At 40.2% G+C, this 23152-nt stretch overlaps 1 protein-coding gene across 6 annotated transcripts in view; it reads right to left on the bottom strand.

The window, feature by feature from the left end:
* Positions 1–23152, bottom strand: part of ksr2 (kinase suppressor of ras 2) — a 494388-nt gene that overhangs the window by 91799 nt on the left and 379437 nt on the right. For all 6 annotated transcript variants that reach the window (XM_034170876.1, XM_034170877.1, XM_034170875.1 and 3 more), the window contains 3 exons: positions 19236–19305; positions 14592–14640; positions 8139–8500 (listed from right to left, as the gene is read on the bottom strand). In XM_034170876.1, coding sequence (XP_034026767.1) covers positions 8139–8500; positions 14592–14640; positions 19236–19305 — 481 coding nt within the window. The remainder of the gene's footprint in view (positions 1–8138; positions 8501–14591; positions 14641–19235; positions 19306–23152) is intronic.

Raw genomic sequence — 23152 nt, 5'->3', positions numbered from 1 at the left:
TAATTTTAGTGACCTCCGATTGGCGTAACCGGGTGTCATTACTGCCGACGTGAATTACAATCTTACCAAATTTACGCTTAGCCTTAACCAGCAGTTTCAAATTTCCTTCAATGTCGCCTGCTCTGGCCCCCGGAAGACAATTGACTATGGTTGCTGGTGTCGCTAACTTCACATTTCTCAAAACAGAGTCGCCAATAACCAGAGTTTGATCCTCGGCGGGTGTGTCGTCGAGTGGGGAAAAACGGTTAGAGATGTGAACGGGTTGGCGGTGTACACGGGGCTTCTGTTTAGGGCTATGCTTCCTCCTCACAGTCACCCAGTCGGCCTGCTTTCCCGGCTGCTCGGGATCTGCCAGGGGGGAACTAACGGCGGCTAAGCTACCTTGGTCCGCACCGACTACAGGGGCCTGGCTAGCTGTAGAATTTTCCACGGTGCGGAGCCGAGTCTCCAATTCGCCCAGCCTGGCCTCCAAAGCTACGAATAAGCTACACTTATTACAAGTACCATTACTGCTAAAGGAGGCCGAGGAATAACTAAACATTTCACACCCAGAGCAGAAAAGTGCGGGAGAGACAGGAGAAGCCGCCATGCTAAATCGGCTAAGAGCTAGTAGCTACGCTAAGCTAGCGGATTCCTAAAAACACGCAAAGTGAATAATGTGTAAATAATTTAGAGGTGATTCAGCAGAAGGAGTGCTTTAGTTAAGGCACGTAAAGATTACACTGGGAAACAAATCGAAATCTAGATAACTAGATCAATCTAACTGCGCAGATTAAACAGCTAACAGATACAGAAAAACACCGCTGTGCTCCGGAACAGGAAGTGATACAATACCGCAGTGAGAGCCAAACACCAGTAATTTGCCTTGACACGGACCATTAACTCTTCACTTATGTCTAGTTGATATTTTCCACTGCTAGACCAATGTCTAGTTAAAATACTTGTCGTTAGTGATTAAAATTGTTCGACAAGACTGGGGATTTTGTTTTTTAATTTGCACCTTAAAATAATGAGATTATAATGACCCGCGCTGTGCCGCTCACATTCACACCCACACCACTGACTTCATGAATGAAACTCTGTCAATAAAGGATAATTGTGTAAAAATATAATATATTTATAAATGTATTGTAATGGTTTTAGGAGCTGCACTGCGTTGAACAGCAGCAGCAGCAGGACGCCTCAGCTCAGCAGCTTGAACAATGCAGATCTGTGTAACTTTCAACACTAATATTTGGGAATGTGTGTGTGTCCGAGTAAGTTTAATACTTTCCTGACATAATTTAATGTAAGTTAATTTTAATGGCTCGATATCCAGGTCAAAATGGCATTTTAACACGTATTTTGCGAGCATTTTTCTGAGTGTGTTCAGTCGCGGATCTCCATTGAAAATGCATTAACATCCGGGTACTTCATCAATATTTTGCCCCGTTAGGAGACGTCATGTCGCTGTTCATGAACAGAGAAAAAAAAAAATATTATATACAGATAATATCATAAAATGCATTAAAATTGTAATCCTGTGAAGTAATCCCCATTTTTACTAAATATACCTGTAATCTGAATACGTCTTTTTTTCTGTAACTGTAGCGGAATACAGTTACTTTTTTGTATCCTAATTACGTAACGCCGTTACATGTATTCCGTTACTCCCCAAGCCTGATCATTACTCATACTAGAAGAGGCCAACATTACCTGAACAAAGACTGCTGTACGGAGGGTGAATGTTTTATTTTTATAACATCAGTTTAACTAGGGGCAGATGTGTACCAGCAAGCTAACCCCAGGGCATCACAAGCAGCAGTGGCTAGCTGCTGTGGACCTGTAGTAGAGAAGCTTGAATCTTCGACTGGACTGGGTTGCTTGACGCGAGGACATTACTCCACGCATCTCAAGTGGATTTTGGCTCCTCTAGTGGGTAACTCAGACCACCATGTGGAGAAGACAAGATTTTGTGAACAAGATCAAGGACCTTCAGCTGGAGGCAGATGAAACTATGGTGTCATTTGATGTGACATCATTGTTCACCTGCATCCCCACCGCTGAGGCCATCTCAGCTGTGAGGCAGAGACTGCTGGAGGATGTGTCTCTACTTGAAAGGACCAAACTCACACCAGACCACATCTGCCAACTCTTGGAGATCTGTCTTGACACCACGTATTTCCTGTTTAGGGGGAATTACTACAGGCAGATCCATGGTTGTGCAATGGGGTCTCCGGTATCCCCCCATTGTGGCCAATCTGTACATGGAGCGAGTGGAGAAGACAGCCTTGACGTCTTTCACGGGCATCTCTCCCAGTCACTGCTTCAGATATGTTGATGACACATGGGTTAAAATCAAGCAACAGGAGGTTGAGGACTTTACAGAACACATCAACTCGGTGGACTCCAATATCAAGTTCACACGTGAGGATGCCAGAAACAACCATCAACTCGGTGGACTCCAATATCAAGTTCACACGTGAGGATGCCAGAAACAACCATTTAGCCTTCTTGGACTGTGATGTTATGATTGGAAAGAACAGGCAGCTCCAGACAGGGGTTTACAGAAAACCCACTCACACTGACCAATATCTGCTCTTTGGCTCAAACCACCCCCTTGAACACAAGCTCGGGGTGATCAGGACTCTTCAACACAGAGCCCTACAGATGCCCACAACTGCAGAGGGAAGGGCTAAAGAACAACAACTTGTCCGGAAAGCCCTCACGGTATATCACCCATGATGGGACAAAGTGCAGAAGTCCCAGAGAACAAAGACACCAGATAGACAGGAGATGGAGACAAGAAGAAGAGGAGTGTCTCTCCCTTATTTAGCAGGAGTAGGGGAAAAACTACAGAGGATCTTCAGACAGCACAAAATCCCAGTTTACTTTAAACCTGTTAACATCTTGAGACAGAAATTAGTTCACCCTAAGGACAGGATCCCTAGTTACAAACAGAGCAATGTAGTGTAATCTATCAGATGTCAGGAAAACTGTAATGAACACTACATAGGTGAGACTAAGCAACCTTTACACAAAAGGCTATACCAGCACCGCAGAGAGGGCGCCAGTGGACCTCAGTCTGCAGTTCATCTCCACCTTAAAGACACTAAACACATGTTTGAGGACAAGGAAGTTAAAATCTTAGCCAGAGAGAAGAAATGGTTTGAGAGAGGTGTGAAGGAGGCATTCTATGTGAAACAGTTGAAATCCAGCCTTAACCGGGGAGGGGGTCTGAGACACGCTTTGTCCCCTGTTTACAATGGGGTACTTAGATCAAAGCAGTTTCAGTCTTTTGTTCATGGTAATGAGTCATTCACGCCATCAGGAGAGGCATCAGTCCCATCGTTAGGAGGGACAGCTACCCTGTCATTAGAAGGGTGCTAACTAGAGGACAATAGGTGCTAATTAAAGCAATTGTTTAATCACTAGCCAATAGCAGTCTGCCTCTCGGTAGGAGGCGTCTGATTAGGTTTAAAACTCCAGCTTTTGTGGCTTCTGTTTGTTCTTCTCGACAAGGGTCAGACAGAAGTCAGACTACCAGAGCAAGAATTTTAGCTGAGGAAGCTTCTGCGATTTGAAGCAAAACGTCCTTGTGTCAAGCAACCCAGTCCAGTCGAAGATTCAAGCTTCTCTACTATGGAAACCACCTGGACAACTGAGAGCCTACACAGAAACATTGCTGTGGACCTGACTGTGTTATTCCTATCTGAGCATTTTATTACAAATATCTGAGATAATATGCTTTGCTGTGTGAATAATTACAGCTTGGGAACACTTAAGAAGTTTGTGCTCTAGTATTTCTGTTGAGTGACATTTTAGTGTTGTTTAATTTGTATACTAGCACATTAAAACTGATTAGGAAGTATCAAGATGTTGGTCAGGTTTTCTCTGCTGTTACTCCACAGTTATTGAGGAATATACTGGTAATTATTTTTAACAACTGCACCTACATCACCCTTCATGAAAACCACTACCCAGTCAGCCACAAATATGCATTAATAAAACACCAAAAGCAACACTAGCCTATTTGCTTTAGCTTTTTGGTAACTCCTACATGGGGGTATGTTCAGGCTTCATTTGTCACAGTGGTCTTGCCCACACAGCACCACTGTACCCATTTATGGGTTGGCTGGGAGCTAGGAAGAGTCAACCACTATTGCGATGGAGACACTGAGAACCACCCCATTTGAGCTTCCAATCAGCTTTTCAGAAAACCTATGGATAATGCAGAGGAAAGTTTGATTAGTCTATGCAAATTACTGATGGAACTTTCTGAGACCCATTCATTGACACTCTGACACCCATTGTGAGTTAAATTTCCTTACTACAATTCCCTTAACTGCTGTACCTTAAAATTCAAATGTTTCATTTGCAGGCTCAACTTTTTACAAACTTTCATGAAAACCACTTCATCAGCTTTGAGAAATCATGCCAGGAATCCAACAGATATGAGAAAAACATAAACTCCATTTTTAGAGGTAATTACCAATCAGTAATTGTAGAGATATTTACTACCACGGTGAGGGATATGTCTGACATTGTTTTGACATTTTTAAAACTCCGAATTTATCATGCCAGTTTTTATGCTTCCTTTGTTTTCCACCCCCCCCCCCCCCCCCCCCCCAACACACACACACACACCCCTTGAGGAATAATGAAGGAACAAACAAGTCAATTTGGCTGTTCAAGAAAAACAGAACAGTGCAGAAAGGAAAAAAAAAATATTTTCTATTCAAACTTCACAGCGTGTGTGTGGAAGAGAGTGGGAGACCAACAAATATCTGAACAATTCTCTTTGAACCAATTAATGAGTATTCCTCGTGAAGCTCTTTGACAGATGCAGTCTTCCTTCTTGTTAGAACTGATAAAAAAAAATCACTAAATTGTTCACAGGATGAGACGCCAGTTTAGTCGCAGTATCGTCGGATAAACTCAGCAGGTGATCAAGCATCAAAGGTCTCTGAAAACCTGAGCATTTGACATGATCTAACAGATAAATCCGGCAGGGTTGTGAAGTATGGGCAGCACAATGATAGCAGCCTGGTCTCATCATCGTGTCTGTGTACTTCACTGGGATTCACTTTGAACTGAGACATCACTTCAGCAAGTAGCGAGCAAGGTTCAACTAGTGTGGAGTGAAGTTCTGAACAGCTCTGATCCCGATAGTCATGCGCCAAAATATATACACAGACTATGTAGCAGCTTCTTAGAACTGAAGAGATCTCTCTAATGCTTGAGCAGCAACTTCACATCCTGCTGCAAAAACACTGCACTCACACTGCTAGCTTGCAATTCAATGTCACCACAACATCCACCTATAGGCTCTGACAGTACACCCTATATACTATAATTATAGAACTAAAAAAAATTTACTTATGTTAGTTCAAAGGCAGATATGTATTATGTATTACTTCCTGGTAATTCTTTATATAAATATTTTGCATGTTCATGTATGCTTTTTTTGTGTTGTGCCACTGCATAGTAGTGCAACATTACATGCCAACTTATATCTTCAGTCTGCAATACTGCTAATGTTGGTCTCTGTAAGGCCCCACTCACAACCTGCCGTACAGGCAGTCTACGGGGGAAAAATGGCAAAACCATGTGTGAGACATATGTGCCACTTGCATGTGTGCAGTGCAATAGAAAGTGGAAGACTGTCCATGGATACTTTTAGTCCTGCACATGCAAATTCTACAGGTCTAGCGAAAAATCAAGAAAATATAGCATGGGCCCATACTGCCATTATAAGCCTGAACCAAGTCAGTAGCACAGCTAGTAGGGGCTTTGTTTGTGTATGTGTGTGTAATATGTATGTATAGAGTTTGGGGAGCTCGTGTAGCATGTAGCACTGGAGAAGCCAGTAAGATTATATTCCGTAGTTCAGACCAGACCTCCCCCCAAATAATCTCACCCACTGGTTTTTATTTAAAAAGAGAGATGTGATCAGATGTGACCTCCGTGGTGTTGCTGCACTATAACGCAGCACAGACCCATAGTGGCCATTTACAGTTTTTCAGCACCTTGGACAGCGGCGCAGCCTTGAGTCTCATACCAAAATGATGTGTCATGTCCACACACGCTATTTTTATTGTTGTAATATTGAATGATTTTCACAAATAAAGCTGTGCAAAAAATGTAGGCAGAGTGTGTACAGGATTATGGCTGATGTGCCAATGGCTGTTGTCATATCGCCGTCAATTCACTGTAAAATGGTGTTGGACTTCCACAGACAGATGACAGAGGAGAGGCACGAAGTGATGTTGACTGTGCTAATACAGGAACACAGATGTCACAATGTGTGGTGGCAGAGGTGGTGCCTCATTTCAATTGCACTCCTGGCACGCGTCACACGCTCGTCAAGAGTGACTGGCGACTGGCACATGCTAAATACTTGTATCTCAGGGGCAGCCGGTACTGCTGGTTTATGGAGGTGGTAATTTGCAAGTGAAAAACAAAAACTAATTCACCTGTCAGTAAATCCTGTAATTACAAAATGGTTTTATTCTTTTTTAACAGACAGAATTCAAAATGTCACAATTAACAACACCATCTCTGATCCAAAAACATCAGTACAGCCGTACCTCAGGGCTGTGTCAGTTCGCCTGTCCTTTTTACTCTTTATACTAACAACTGTGTTAGCCACTTTCATGGAAACCATGTTTTAAGTTTTCTGATGACACTGCCATCCTCAGTCTGCATCACAAAGACTCAGATCTATCACTGTACTTTAACGAGGTGCAGTCTTTTGTCCACTGGTGTGATGCTAACTTTTCTTACCATAAATGCGAAGAGTTCAGATGCAAAACCCAGTATCTCCCAAACCATAAATTTTTAGTTGACGCCAACATGTACTTGGCTGTCAAGGGGACCATCAGTGTGCAAAATATGAAAGAATTTGAACAAACTGTTTTCATGTTATTGATGAAAGTCTGTGCATTTCCGCATAGGGTTTCCTTTAAATCTCCATTTTCAACTGCATTTTTCTCCATTTGAAAAACAAGGACTTAGTGGGTTTTGCATCTGAACTCTTCACTCGCTCTATTGGTGATCATACCCCTCTGGTAATCCATGACGAAGAAATCAATCAGGTCAGCTTTTACAGGTATCTGGGCATTTACTTAGATAACCAGTTGAGCTGGGAAGCACATGTCAATAATTTATGCGCCCGTTTATAGCAGAGGTTATATTTTCTGCCCAGACTCAGGGTGTTTGGGGTTGATCAGAACATCTTGATTTTGTTTTATCAGGCTGTTTTGGAAAGCAATATCCAGTATGGGATGTCATCTTGGTACAGTAATCTCTCTGTCCAGTTAAAATCTAAGCTTGCTCGTCTGGTGAAGACTGCCATGAATGTTGTAGGGAGGACTGAAAATTCTTCCCTGCAGTCCATGTATGAACAGTCTGTTCTCGGACAAGCACAGCGAGCTTTGTCGGATCCTTCCTACATCATCTACTCCGAGTATGAACTCCGACTGTCTGGTAGGTGATACAGAGTCCCTCAATGTAGACTGAATCACTTTAAAAACTCATTTGTGCCCACGTCAATTAGAGTTTTAAATAATGGTTCCTGGGATAGGTAGTAGGATTGTGCATTAATGTCATGGTGGCATTGCTATTCAGTGTTATTTATTCATTGTCATTCACTATATTGTCAGCATTTTCCTTTTAACCATCTGTGTGAGATGGCTGTGCAATGGGGTATGTGTAATTTGGATATGTGTATTAGGGATATGCGCAATATGCATGAACCATCTGTGCAAGACTGTTGTGCAAAAGGGGTGTTTGCAATATTGGTGTGTGTATTAAGTTATGTGCAATATGCATGAGTTATGTAATTATGCCATTGTAGTTTTATTTGTGCAGCTCTTGGAGTCCAAGACAAATTTCCCGGAAGAGGCAATAAAGTGTATCGTATCGTATCGTAAGTCACATACACTGCACAAGCATTGATCATGTGCATCAGTCATATGCTTGGCAAGGGCTGATGGAGCTATATTCCTCATGCCTTGTGCAATTCTTTCACAAACTTTCCACCGGATTACTGTGGCATGGTTGCACCAACCGTTCCCTGCAGCATGTACATGCCCAGCACACGTATGGTGGGTTGCAAGTGAGGAGTAAGGTACTGTCTGTTACAGAAATACACTTACCTAGTGATGATTGCCAGATGTGGAGGACTCATGCAGGCCCCCATAAAGAGGACGACATTCTCATGGCGAGTATTGCGGTACGCCATCACCTCACGCTTGAAGGCCTTGAGCTGGTCCTCGTTGTCACGCTCAATGTCAATCAAGCGGATTGCCACCTCACCATGCCAACGTCCGTGGAAAACTTTGCCAAAGCGTCCCTTACCAATCATCTCCCCAATCTCCAGCTGTTCAAACGGAATGTCCCACTCCTGCAGGAAGATGCTGGTCTGACTGGCCTTGCGCGGGAAGTTGCGAGCAGACAGAAGTGACAGGTTCATCTCTTCAAACTCGTCACCAGAGTCCTCATTGTTGCCTTCCTCATTCTACATCGAGAAACAAAGTTAATCAATCCTGTATGGTCTGTATTTTTCAAATTGACAAATTTGCAAATGTGATGATTAAATGTTTTCATACATTGTACACAAATATATATAAAACAAAGAGCAGCTGCTATAAATATCCTGCCAAGATATTAGATGCTTAAATTTGATATTGAATGCTTAAAATCAGCATTTAAGGAATTCCAATTTGGAAAAATTGCTGGAACTCCATTATGTAGGAGTTTCAGCGCCTAAGTGTCACAGTCTTCTTTAAAATGACCAATGTTTTTTTTTATCTTTCTTTCTTTCTTTTAGCTGTTTGATCTCAATTCTGTCCCCAAAGTTGGATGTTTATCATCTTCCCATAGGATATATGGCATAACAATAACAAGTACTGTACTTAGTGTCATGAACAAAAAATTTAATTTGTAATGTTTTAATCACAAACATCCACTTTTCAAATTGCAGAAGTACAAAACACTACAACCCCAAATCAGAAAAAGATAAGACCATATGAAAAGTGCTCAACACATAAATGAAAAAACCTCAGTGATCATTACATTTACTTTAACTTTTATTTCATTGCAGAGAGTCTGAGCCAAATATATTTAATATTTTTGTGTTCAACACCATTTCATTTGTTATTAATATATCCATTCATGCATTTCAGACCTGCAACACACTTCAAAAAGTTCAAGTCCATGTAATGTTGCCATTCTGTTTCACAACACCTAAAAGATATTTTGGCACTGATGATATGTGTTGAAGTGTCAAGTATTATTTTTGCTCCACTCTTCCTGCAAACACATCTCAGGTTGTGCAATAATATGTGGCCAATGTTGCATTGTTACTTGTATTATCTCAAAATTCTCCACACAATCTCTATGAGGAACAGGTCAGAACTGCAGGCAATCCAGTCTAAGGTCCAAACCAACTCCTTCTACAGCCATGCCTTTGTAATGTGTGCAGAATGTGGTTTGGTCTTGTGGAAAATGTATGAAAGTCACTGGAAAAGATGTTGTCTTGAAGGCAGCATATGTTGCTATTCTTTTCTGCATTAATGCTGCCAACACAGAAGTATAAATTACCTTTACCAAGGACAGTGACACAATCCCATACCATGACAGACCCTGAACTTTGGACTTGATCCTGACAACAGTATGAATAGTCCTTTTGTCATTGGTCTGGAGCTTACAGTGTCTATTTCATCCACCAAAGATCTGGAATACTGATTACACTGACGTATGATGGACTAGCCCAGATGACTCTGAGCCCAGAAACATCAAAATTGCTTCTGATGATGTTTCTTTTTTGAACAGTAAAGTTTTAAGTTGCATTTGTGAAGGATTCAGGATTCAAAAGGAGTTTATTGTCATATCAATCAATCAATCAATTTTTTTTTTTATATAGCGCCAAATCACAACAAACAGTTGCCCCAAGGCGCTTTATATTGTAAGGCAAGGCCATACAATAATGATGTAAAACCCCAACGGTCAAAACGACCCCCTGTGAGCAAGCACTTGGCTACAGTGGGAAGGAAAAACTCCCTTTTAACAGGAAGAAACCTCCAGCAGAACCAGGCTCAGGGAGGGGCAGTCTTCTGCTGGGACTGGTTGGGGCTGAGGGAGAGAACCAGGAAAAAGACATGCTGTGGAGGGGAGCAGAGATCGATCACTAATGATTAAATGCAGAGTGGTGCATACAGAGCAAAAAGAGAAAGAAACAGTGCATCATGGGAACCCCCCAGCAGTCTACGTCTATAGCAGCATAACTAAGGGATGGTTCAGGGTCACCTGATCCAGCCCTAACTATAAGCTTTAGCAAAAAGGAAAGTTTTAAGCCTAATCTTAAAAGTAGAGAGGGTGTCTGTCTCCCTGATCTGAATTGGGAGCTGGTTCCACAGGAGAGGAGCCTGAAAGCTGAAGGCTCTGCCTCCCATTCTACTCTTACAAACCCTAGGAACTACAAGTAAGCCTGCAGTCTGAGAGCGAAGCGCTCTATTGGGGTGATATGGTACTACGAGGTCCCTAAGATAAGATGGGACCTGATTATTCAAAACCTTATAAGTAAGAAGAAGAATTTTAAATTCTATTCTAGAATTAACAGGAAGCCAATGAAGAGAGGCCAATATGGGTGAGATATGCTCTCTCCTTCTAGTCCCCGTCAGCACTCTAGCTGCAGCATTTTGAATTAACTGAAGGCTTTTTAGGGAACTTTTAGGACAACCTGATAATAATGAATTACAATAGTCCAGCCTAGAGGAAATAAATGCATGAATTAGTTTTTCAGCATCACTCTGAGACAAGACCTTTCTGATTTTAGAGATATTGCGTAAATGCAAAAAAGCAGTCCTACATATTTGTTTAATATGCGCTTTGAATGACATATCCTGATCAAAAATGACTCCAAGATTTCTCACAGTATTACTAGAGGTCAGGGTAATGCCATCCAGAGTAAGGATCTGGTTAGACACCATGTTTCTAAGATTTGTGGGGCCAAGTACAATAACTTCAGTTTTATCTGAGTTTAAAAGCAGGAAATTAGAGGTCATCCATGTCTTTATGTCTGTAAGACAATCCTGCAGTTTAGCTAATTGGTGTGTGTCGTCTGGCTTCATGGATAGATAAAGCTGGGTATCATCTGCGTAACAATGAAAATTTAAGCAATACCGTCTAATAATACTGCCTAAGGGAAGCATATATAAAGTGAATAAAATTGGTCCTAGCACAGAACCTTGTGGAACTCCATAATTAACTTTAGTCTGTGAAGAAGATTCCCCATTTACATGAACAAATTGTAATCTATTAGACAAATATGAGACAAATATGATTCAAACCACCGCAGCGCAGTGCCTTTAATACCTATGGCATGCTCTAATCTCTGTAATAAAATTTTATGGTCAACAGTATCAAAAGCAGCACTGAGGTCTAACAGAACAAGCACAGAGATGAGTCCACTGTCCGAGGCCATAAGAAGATCATTTGTAACCTTCACTAATGCTGTTTCTGTACTATGATGAATTCTAAAACCTGACTGAAACTCTTCAAATAGACCATTCCTCTGCAGATGATCAGTTAGCTGTTTTACAACTACCCTTTCAAGAATTTTTGAGAGAAAAGGAAGGTTGGAGATTGGCCTATAATTAGCTAAGATAGCTGGGTCAAGTGATGGCTTTTTAAGTAATGGTTTAATTACTGCCACCTTAAAAGCCTGTGGTACATAGCCAACTAACAAAGATAGATTGATCATATTTAAGATCGAAGCATTAAATAATGGTAGGGCTTCCTTGAGCAGCCTGGTAGGAATGGGGTCTAATAAACATGTTGATGGTTTGGATGAAGTAACTAATGAAAATAACTCAGACAGAACAATCGGAGAGAAAGAGTCTAACCAAATACCGGCATCACTGAAAGCAGCCAAAGATAACGATACGTCTTTGGGATGGTTATGAGTAATTTTTTCTCTAATAGTTAAAATTTTGTTAGCAAAGAAAGTCATGAACTCATTACTAGTTAAAGTTAATGGAATACTCAGCTCAATAGAGCTCTGACTCTTTGTCAGCCTGGCTACAGTGCTGAAAAGAAACCTGGGGTTGTTCTTATTTTCTTCAATTAGTGATGAGTAGAAAGATGTCCTAGCTTTACGGAGGGCTTTTTTATAGAGCAACAGACTCTTTTTCCAGGCTAAGTGAAGATCTTCTAAATTAGTGAGACGCCATTTCCTCTCCAACTTACGGGTTATCTGCTTTAAGCTACGAGTTTGAGAGTTATACCATGGAGTCAGACACTTCTGATTTAAAGCTCTCTTTTTCAGAGGAGCTACAGCATCCAAAGCTGTCTTCAATGAGGATGTAAAACTATTGACGAGATACTCTATCTCCCTTACAGAGTTTAGGTAGCTATTCTGCACTGTGTTGTTATATGGCATTAGAGAACATAAAGAAGGAACATAAAGAAGGATGCACATAGGAACATGTTCCCTGCACAATGAAATGTGTTTACTGCATTTTTACCCATCCTAATTGCCAGTTAGGAGCAGAGGTCGCCTTTTTTGGCGCCCTGGGACCCAGCTCCAGATGTATATCCCTGCCCTAGGTCACAAGCAGGGCTGAGCAAACCTTGACCGGCCTCATGACACACTTAACAAACAACAACACACATAAGCCGGTCCGGTACATGAACACATATAAAAGCACACACAAGGAAAGAATTGGGAAAAGAAAAACCTCCATGTATCTCCATATTGAATGTATCTCCATATTGTAGTAGTTGACAAAGGTTTCCCAAAGTAATTACTTGCCCATGTGGTTATATCAGCTATTGATGATGGATGGTTCTTGATACAGTGCCATCTAAAGGATCTGAGATCACAAGTGTTTGGCTTTGGCTTGTGCCCTTGCCCTTTGTGCACTGAAATTCTACCATATTCCTTGAATTATTTAATCATATCATGCACTGTAGAGGACAGACTGGCATCCTGTCCAGGGTGTACCTCACTTCACGCCCAATGACTGCTGGGATAGGCTCCAGCCCTCCTGTGACACTTAATTGGGGTAAGCAGTAAGATGAGTGAGTGAGTGAATGATGCACTGTAGAGGAATAAATATGGAAATCCCTTCCAGTCTATAAGCAACATTGTTTTTAAGCATTTCCGTAATTATATTAACCCTAACCCATATCTGTTGACAAACTGGAGATCATTTGTCCATCTTTGCTCCCCAAAAACTCAGCCTTTTAATGCAAAATGCTGTTGTACTAAACCACGATTATAACTTCCTACTGACATCACCTACTTGAAATATTATTTATTTATTTACTTACTCATTAATTGCTGTAAATTGCCCAAATTCTGACTTTTTTGGATTGTGTTGCAGGCCCTAAACGCAAGAATGGATGCATCTTATTAAATGAAATGAAGCTGACCACGTGAAATATGAAATCTTTTGGGTTCATACTGTCTGCATTGAAATATATGTCAAACGTAAGAATCACTGAATTTTTTTGTTTGTTGTTTTGGTTTTTCTTTTGCATTTACCATAATGTCCCAACTTTTTCCCAATTTCTTGTCTTTAAAGAAAAGACCATGAAAACATGGTAAGTGTCTGATATTTCTGAATACATATGAATTTTATAATAGAATATAGTCACCTTTCATTTTCAAAACTACATGATTTGCTGTAAATGATACTCCTATATTAAGTGCCATTTAAGATTGTAATTTATAAGAAAATGGGATTGTATTATATCAGATCTTTATAATCATTTAATCTAATCATTAATGACTAAGCAATTATTGTCAACTATACTTATGTTGATGTATACTAAGAAGTATGAAAATATGCTTTTTCTGTGTTCTAGATTCTCTGCAGCCATAACTGATGTGCTTTGTTAGTGACATAAAAAAGAAAGAAAAAAAAACACCCACCTTTGATTTTTATTGGAAGAGGAACAATTTCACATTTCAAATTGAATTTGTTTTAATCGACTTCAAAAACCATTAAATACTACTGTGTTAGTATTGTTAGGCCATGTTATATGTAAAAAAAAAAGTCAGTGGGTGCATTTCAGATGCTGACTGTTGTTTGTGCTGTTTCCAGTGGGGGAAAATGTTATGTAAATGTAAAACATTTTGGGGGCAAAACTGTCTGATTTATTCAGATTTGATTTTAAATATAATGTACCATGGGAGTGAAAATGATCTGTTGAAAGATTCCCGCTGGAATATTATTCAAGGCAACCTGCATCACATTTTCTGAAAATATATCATTGTTTTGGGGACAAAACTGATGATCAGTGAAGCTGCATTGTGTTCCCCCCCTTCCTGTTTTTGACTCATAATTTACCTGGAGGCTGCTCACGGCTCACAGCTAAATTATGCTAAATAAGAAAACAATGCAAATCACTGCAATTAGTCACAGTGACAGCTGTATTTTGTCTTCATTGAGATTTGCATGTAATTACAGAGTGACATTACTGACTGTGGCAGGGAAAAGTAAAACAGCACAATCAAAATGAGTAAGTGGAAAAAGTTGCATCTTGCATACGCCAAAGCAACGAAAAGGTCACAATTACTGAAAAACACAAGGATGACTCACATCTGATGTAGGTTCAACTTCGATCTGAAGCAAAGGGTTGCCCTCATTCCTAAAAGCAAGAAGAATATTTCTTTGAACACATCAAGAAGAAAACTGTACATACTGTAGGTCTACTGTCTGCTTTTAGTGCATTCTTCTCCAGCAGGGCCACTAGAAATGCAAAAAACAATGTCAAAATGTGCTTTCTCTTGAATATTTAACTGCAGTTCCTGTTTTTAAAAATAGGTTTGTCATTTGAAAACAAAGTTTCACATAATTATACAACCCCAATGCCACTGAAGATGGGACATTGTGTAAAATGTAAATAAAAACAGAATACAATGATTTGCAAATCCTCTTCAACCTATATTCAATTGAATACACCACAAAGACAAGATATTTAATGTTCAGACATCAATTTTATTGTTTTTGTTCAAATATTTTCTCATTTTGAAATGGATGCCTGCAACACATTTCAAAAAAGCTGGGACAGTGGTATGTTTACCACTGTGTTACATCACCTTTCCTTCTAACAACACTCAATAAGCATTTGGGAACTGAGGACACTAATTGTTCAAGCTTTGGAGGTGGAATTCTTTCCCATTCATGCTTGATGTACGACTTCAGTTGTTCAACAGTCTGGAGTCTCCATTGTCGTATTTTGTGTTTCATAATGCGCCACACATTTTCATTGCGTGACAGGTCTGGACTGCAGGCAGACCAGTCTAGTACCTGCACTCTTTTACTAAGAAGCCACGCTGTTGTAACACGTGCAGAATGTGGCTTGGCATTGTCTTGCTGAAATAAGCAGGGATGTCCTTTAAAAAGACATTGCTTGGATGGCAGCATGTGTTGCTCCAAAACCTGGATGTACCTTTCAGCACTGATGGCGCCATCACAGATGTGTAAGTTGCCCATGTCATGGGCACAAGCACACCCCCATACCATCACAGATGCTGGCTTTTGAACTTTGCAATGGTAATAATCTGGATGGTCTTTTTCCTCTTTTGTCCGGAGGACACAGTGTCCATGATTTCCAAAAACAATTTGAAATATGGACTCATCAGACCACAGCACACTTTTCCTCTTTGTGTATGTCCATTTCAAGATGTTGTTTTTATTTGTCCAGGGTTTTTTCCCCTCCCACATGACATTTTGGACTAATGCTCCCCTAGTTATCAGTGGCTTTTCTCATTTCTGCTCACAAGCACCATGACAACATGACATTTTTTTCCCTTTGCATGCTACATAGACAGTGCACGGTGGCTTAGTGGCTAGCATTGTTGCCTCACAGCAACAAGGTTATGGGATCATTCCCACCTGTGTGGAGTTTGCATGTTCTCCCCGTGTTTGTGTGGGTTCCCTCCGGGTGCTTCGGCTTCCTCCCACATCTAAAGACATGCAGGTTAGCTGGATTCGAAACTTTAAATTGTCTGTAGGCGTGCATGCACTCTGTGCACTACTGTGTGCTCAGATTTAGTGCCACATAAATAGAAATGCGGAGTTGAACATGTACCAAATGCGCTATGCGTTTTAGACAATACACTGTAGATTGTCAAGATACAGCCCATAATCTCAAAAGGGCGTGTCTCATTTTTACATGTGAGATTGTGATGCTCTGTCTGAGCACCTGACACCAGTACAGCGAATGTATCCTTCTATGCCTGGAAGCAAGTGCGCACACACACACACACACACACACACACACACACACACACACACACACACACACACACACACACACACACACACACACACACACACACACACACACACACAAATCAGAATTTAAACCAAAATAGTAGTCAAACAAAAGAGGTACAGTGTTATATCATAGTTTTACAGAAATCCCATGGTGTTATGTCAGATGGGGGGGGTGTTTCGCCTCAGTATATTGCCAGAGAGGATACGTCCCTACTTAATTTTTTATTAATAAGGACATGTTGGCTTGGACTGCATATTTCAACATTTCCAACTCAGAACACACACTCAAACCGCTTCACATTGGCATCTCACATTTCACTCATGTATGCACACATAACAGTACGCGCACACGCACCAATGCCAGCAGTGTACATCCTAACCTGAACACCTGCGTATTGTGATTCATTTGGGTCCATGTGTTCCTCAAGGACTCTTCAACACACAGACAGGGGGAGCCAGGGATGGCCAACCTTGCAGTTAATGGACAACCCGCTCCATCACCTGAGCCGCAGTCTCCACCCAGCCTGCAGCTGAGAGGGCACAGCTGGGGGTTGGAGGGTACCTGTTACAGTGGTCTCAGGATTTCTGCTGGGATATTTATTGAATGGTATAGTTCTGATGGCTTTTTCCAAACACGACCTCCAGCACACAGTGGACCAGTTTATAGCCACTAAATCTGTAGGTCTGGATTGAAAACGGGGATTTGTTTCCTCTGTCTTGGGAGAGAAGGAGTTTAAAGGTGTAGTTGCTTGTCATTTTTACTATTTAAGTCATTAAAAGGATTTTCTTCTGCAACACAGTAACTGGTCCTTAGTTTTCAAATAAAGGATTCTCAGTCTCATATCACCAATATGGTCAAAATTCACAAGTAGCTAGTAAAAATAGACCACCAGAGACCCGTTGGGAAGAAGCCGGGATGAAGGTTTTTGCTGAATATTTGTTGAAAAGGTAAGAAAACGGTCACAAGGTCCACTGTTTCAGCTTTCAATACTAACATTTGTTGCAGTTCCAAGGTTTTTAGTGGGTTTACCAAAACGAGTCACTGGAGTGACTTCAGCAACATCTCACTGAGTGAATTCTGTATTTGCTATGGAATCCTCCAAAAATAAATGCTTGAGCAGCAATAAACTTGGCTGTTTTGTGATATTCCATGACAAGGATGATTTATAAAATTTTGATTAAAAACAGTAAATGTCAGTTCTGTGAAAAATTTAAAAGGGACTACACCTTTAAATAATAATACTGAAGTCCTGTTCACAACAGGTCAAACTGAAATGTGATATTGGCAGGTGGGCCACCTTCAACAATCATTTGCCTGTTTCTTTGGGTAGTTGTGATGACATCACAGCTGAGTCAGTAGGTTAGTATCTCAAGGTATCGGTTTATCTACATTCGAGTCCTCATCTGTGATCATGAGCCCTGGGTAATGACTGAAAGAATGACAGCACTGGTGTAAGTAAAAAGAGTTTCCTTCACAGGGTATATAGACTCACCCTGAGGGACCTCAGGGAGCTCTGAGTCCAACCACTGCTCCCTTGCTTTCACAAGAGCCAAATTCCCGATTAGGATGGCCCCTTGACACCTCCCTTTGGAGAAATGTTCATGTATCCATCCTCTGACTTGTCTGAAGAAAACTGGCAATTAAACTGATTATTTACAGGTATTATACCAAAGGGGCTGATTACTTATGCAACCCATCATCTTGGCTTTTATATTTTTAATTAATTTATATCAAGTTGGAGAGATTTACTGTCAGTTTGAGTCCAAGGAAGATAATTTTAGACATTTTTATATTGAGAAGCCTGATTTAGTTTTTGTATTTGAAATGCCATAAACAAATTAAAATGCATGAAATACCAACGGGCCAAATACTTTTGCAAGCCACTGTAGTCAAACACACCATTACAGATACATGTATATTTACTTGTACATTTATATTGCTGTGTGTAGAGTGCATGGTGTATGGATCAGCCCTCTGATGCCTTTCCTTTTAGTCAATGTTTTTGTCATAATTATTATGATACTGCACTGTACTGATTTTGCTGAAGGACATAGTAAAATTTTTCTTTGTAGTAACTTGTTTTTGTGCCTTAAATGGCTCAGTTGAGATGCATGTGACGGTTCTGACTACAAGTGCACTGGTGAGGCTTTTCCTGTCTGACACAAGCAGGCAAATCCATATTTATCTCACTTTCTTACCACATATGACAAAGTAGATTTTCAGTGTCAGGATGAAATTTTTTTTACAAGCAGCATTTTCCTGATAGAAATGACTTTTTGTGGTTCCATAGTCAAAAAACAAACCCTACTATTGGGTTTTCCAAAGGGATGATATTGTTGTTCACTGACAGACATCACTTGTGCAGCTCTGTACCCTACACATACATTTATTTACAAAAGCATATAATTTGTCTTCTTCTGCAATTGACCTTTCATAACTGTACAAACTATTGATATTTTGATTCAGTTAAGTCAGGCATTATTTGCTATTGATTAAACCATTACAATCCATAATGGTATTTCATTACAATCAACTACATGGATATAAATGGAGATTCTCTTGCTCTGTTCCTTATGATAGATTGAAATTCTAATCTAATTATCATCTGGGTCGAAAGACATCTCATCATCATTCCTCCTCCTCATCCGCTTTCCTCTGACCACCGGCTTCCTCAAATAGACAATGGAAATCCAGTTGGCATTCCAAGTCTAGCGTGCACTAAAGGCCATTCTAATATTGGTCTGTGAGTATTCATCACACTGAAATTATCACCACAATATCTGTGCTCCAGTAGGTTTGACTTGGCCTCTGACCAGTGGCCATAGACATGAGGAGACCAGGGAGGAAAACACTGTATGATGAGCGAATGATGACATAGGCACAGGGACGGTGAGCGCCACAAACACTGTCACTGTTTATTTTTAGAGGCAACCTCTATGTATTTGTAAAATTCTACTCACTCTGGCTCCGACAGGACAGGATGCAGGATGACCTGTGGTGCTCTGCTTGGAGGAGCCTCTGGAGCAACATCTGGAAGGGTGAGAGTTACACAACATCAAATTAGAGCAACAGAACAGTTATTTAAAATGTCCTGTTCAATTGTTTTGCAACTTTGTGAACTTCACCAACAAGATTATATGTCTGCCTGCATGATTATATGTCTTTTGGCTTGTTTTGCTACTTTAGCAGAACGAATGGAAATACAAGGTTCAAGATCTGACTTACAAGTTACTGCCACAAGTGTGAAAATATTCTCAATAGGGATGTCCCGATCCGATCACGTGATCAGAAATCGGGCCCGATCACGTGGTTTCAGATTTGACGGAAATCGGACGTTGCATCCCAATCAGGAATCCGATATAGATTTTATCCTCATTATTTTGATCAGTGCTATTTCAGGCTCATTATTGCAGATTAATGGACCTTTCACGCATGGGAAGCGTACAGAGGCGTGAGACGTGTTGTTTTAGAGGTGTCGCTTTAGCTCGGCTTTTGACGCAACGCTTTTGACGGGAGCATGCATTGCCGTTTGTCGGCAGGCTGACGCGGTCAAAGTTCAACCCAATCTTTTTTTTTTAACTGAACAAAAGAAAAAACATAAGTTCAAGCGGACGTTCTTGCACATGCGTGCGGCTGAAACTGATTCCAGAGGAGAAAAGGCAACAAGAGTTGCGCAGTGAATTTGAGAAGAAGAGATGGAATTGTAACCCGGACAGAGGTGGGGGGAGTTACGCGCGCAAAGTTTATTTTGCAGAACTGCTGTTTCTGTGTGTTTATGCACTCAGCCTGATGTCTCGATGGAATGACAAGAGCATGATGGACACTTTCCCACCGAAACTCTTGCTCAGTCATCCTTCCGTGCACAGCAGGACCCGGTGCTGACCAAGTCCTCAGGATGACGATCTGTCATCTGATTAACAAAAAGAAAAAACAAATTGTCCTGTGATCGTTTGTCTGCAAAATGGAGCGAGAGATGGTGTGCACACGAGTGACGTGTGCACTCATCACATTTAGGAGCGCTTCCTAAAGAGCTCCCGTCTTCATTCACGTTCACTGCGCTGCTCTGAACTTGTTGAACACTGATAAAGCATCAGATGGGTACACTGAGGACTGTCAGGACACAAATGTAAGTTGGTTTTTTTTTCCTTTTACTTTTCAAGTTGACTTTTGAACTTTCGACGCTCTGAGCTGTGACGTAGCTTCGCGCTGTCCAATAGGAACAACGCGTCGGGCCAAAACACGGAAGACTAGTGGCAGAAACCACTGATCTGTACAAATGGTAAATGGACTGCATTTATATAGCTCTTTTCCATCTGCATCAGATGCTCAAAGCACTTTACAATTATGCCTCACATTCACCCCGGTGTCAGGGTGCTGCCATACAAGGCGCTCACTACACACCGGGAGCAATAGGGGATTAAAGACCTTGCCCAAGGGCCCTTAGTGATTTTCCAGTCAGGCTGGGATTTGAACCACAGATCAGTGCAGAAACCACGTGTCTGAAGAAAAATCCTTGGAAATGTTTTTTGTTGTTTGTTACCTCAAAATTTCTGATTACTGTTTAAAAAAGTTTAGAACACTTGTAATTAAAATAGCTAAATCAATAAATGGTTCTTTAGAAACCTTTCATCTATAAATTAAAACCACCTCTTATTTCAGATTAGAGAATTTCTTGTTTAACATATGGAACCTTGGACATTTATTTTTAGACAAATAAAATAACATGGAAATTTGTACATTTTTTAAGTCTGGTAGATTATTACTTGATTGTTCAAGCTACCTCAAGGAGAAGTGCACTGTTTAAGTGATGAATAATAAAATAAGGTGATTAAAATGAAATTATTATATATTTAGCATTTGTTCATTGTTCATTCAGTTTTTTAAAGTAGCGGATCGGGACTCGGTATCGGCAGATACTCAAAATCAGATGACTCGGAATCGGATCGGGGCCAAAAAACCTGATCGGGACATCCCTAATTCTTAATGCAATATAAATAGACAAAACTAACAATCAACATGTCTATCTAGAGCACTGAATTGTCTTCTTTTCAATGGTGTGCGTAAAAAGTATGTATGATACATTTTTGTACTCATTAAGTGTCAATTTATGTCAAAAAACAAGCCAAAAAATAACATTTTTTGGTGACAAAAACTTTAGCACTTCATGATGTCAGGAGGTCTATGTCACACGGCATCAAAACACTGATATACTTTAAGGTTGTGTCTAAGATCTTGTTTTGCATCATATCTAGTTTTTAAGGATTCCTCTAACTTTCCGATTTCTAAGTGACCTGGTGTCTCATAAAGTCTGGTGACAAAAGTGGCAATGAGTTCTCTAAACAAAGGTAAGATTTACTTTTATTTCTAATATATGGCACTAAGTATGGTATTGACATGCATATGTTATATACCATTTTAATCAACAAAACAAGATAAAGCAGATAAGCCATTGGGAAGTGCTGTATCCTCAGTTTTGTAAAAGCTGGAGTCCAAACACTGACTCCACCTACTGTGAAATGCAAATGTATGAAAAAATAAGACATTTTCTTAAAAAAAAAAAATGCCATATCACAAGTTAGAATATTATGTGGATATCTGGCCCTGGAAAAAAAATGCAAGTTTTTTTTTTAGAGTTTAATTTGTGTCCTGGCACCAACCTGAAAAAAAAAATCACAATATATGTGCTGTCATTAGTATCTCACACATTGTGCTAAGAAACATAAATCTCTTGAATTAGTTGTGAAGTGGTATGGAGAGGAAAGATTCAGTAGGAAGGATGTTTCTCTACTGGATCATCTGTCGGAGAATCGCGTCGACTCCTCTCGTGCATCTAAGTCACATAACATGTTGCTATTGTATCAAGAAGCACTGTCTGATTTAAGAATGGATTAACTACTTTTTTTTTACCTAATGTTTCTGTTACTTCGCTTCCTCTATCAAGTGTGATAAATGTGTCTAGTTCTCATGTATTGACAATTTTTATTGATCTAAAAGGAGAGATGTGTATTTACATTTGTTATGTTTGAGCAATGTCACTGCCTTTAATAAATCATTCATGGCTATTAAACTATCAACATTTTTGCATTTTCCTTTTCATATCTGAATTCCTGAGAAATTTTTACTTTAGAATCAATGAAATTTCACTGAATTATATAATGGCCACTTTGGCAGTCAAATCTAAGTCAGACCTTGAACCTTGTCATATCAACATCAGCACATTAGCATTTGATTCATTCTGCCAACATTTCACTAAAGGTGATGAAACTATTGGTTCTAACCGAGAATCACAAATGTTACATCTTGGAGAGGATCCAGAGAAAGATTAAATGCAAGCTTTATGTATGTATTTATTTCTTCATTTATTCCTTTGTTTATCGTTAAAATAAGATATATTAAAGCACCAACTTCAATGAAACTTGGTTAGAAGGTAATGATTATCCTGGAATGGATTTTAGGTTAAGCTTTGGGATGTATTTAGCAGTGGAAAATAGGTCATTTCACTATTGAAAAGCAGAAAAAGAAGAAGAAAAGTAAGTTCTGTTTCAGTCGTGAGGTCCATCGGTGTCAGTGATTGTCCCTGCATTCTGTAGTGTGAAGAGGATTAGAATCTACAACTCCCCTGGATGGAACGTCACTCCATCACAGGATACTTTGCCAGCCAGGGATGGCACTCATTTGCAAGTGAATGGACTAGGACATAGGTAAAGTGTCTTGTCTGAGTGGGAGTTGAACACCAGCCTACATAATAGTAGCCTGACTCTTATCCCAGAGTTATTTCTTCTATATGTTCTTATAATTTGCACTTGAGTATAAGATGCACCAGAGTATAAATCACACCTCATCTCTATGTTATCATTCTCTTTAATATGGGATTTTT

Source organism: Thalassophryne amazonica, chromosome 5, assembly GCF_902500255.1.
Source record: "Thalassophryne amazonica chromosome 5, fThaAma1.1, whole genome shotgun sequence".
In the NCBI taxonomy this organism is placed as follows: Eukaryota; Metazoa; Chordata; class Actinopteri; order Batrachoidiformes; family Batrachoididae; genus Thalassophryne; species Thalassophryne amazonica.
The sequence above is the reverse complement of the archived record's forward strand: the minus strand, read 5'-3'. Positions and strand labels throughout refer to the sequence as shown.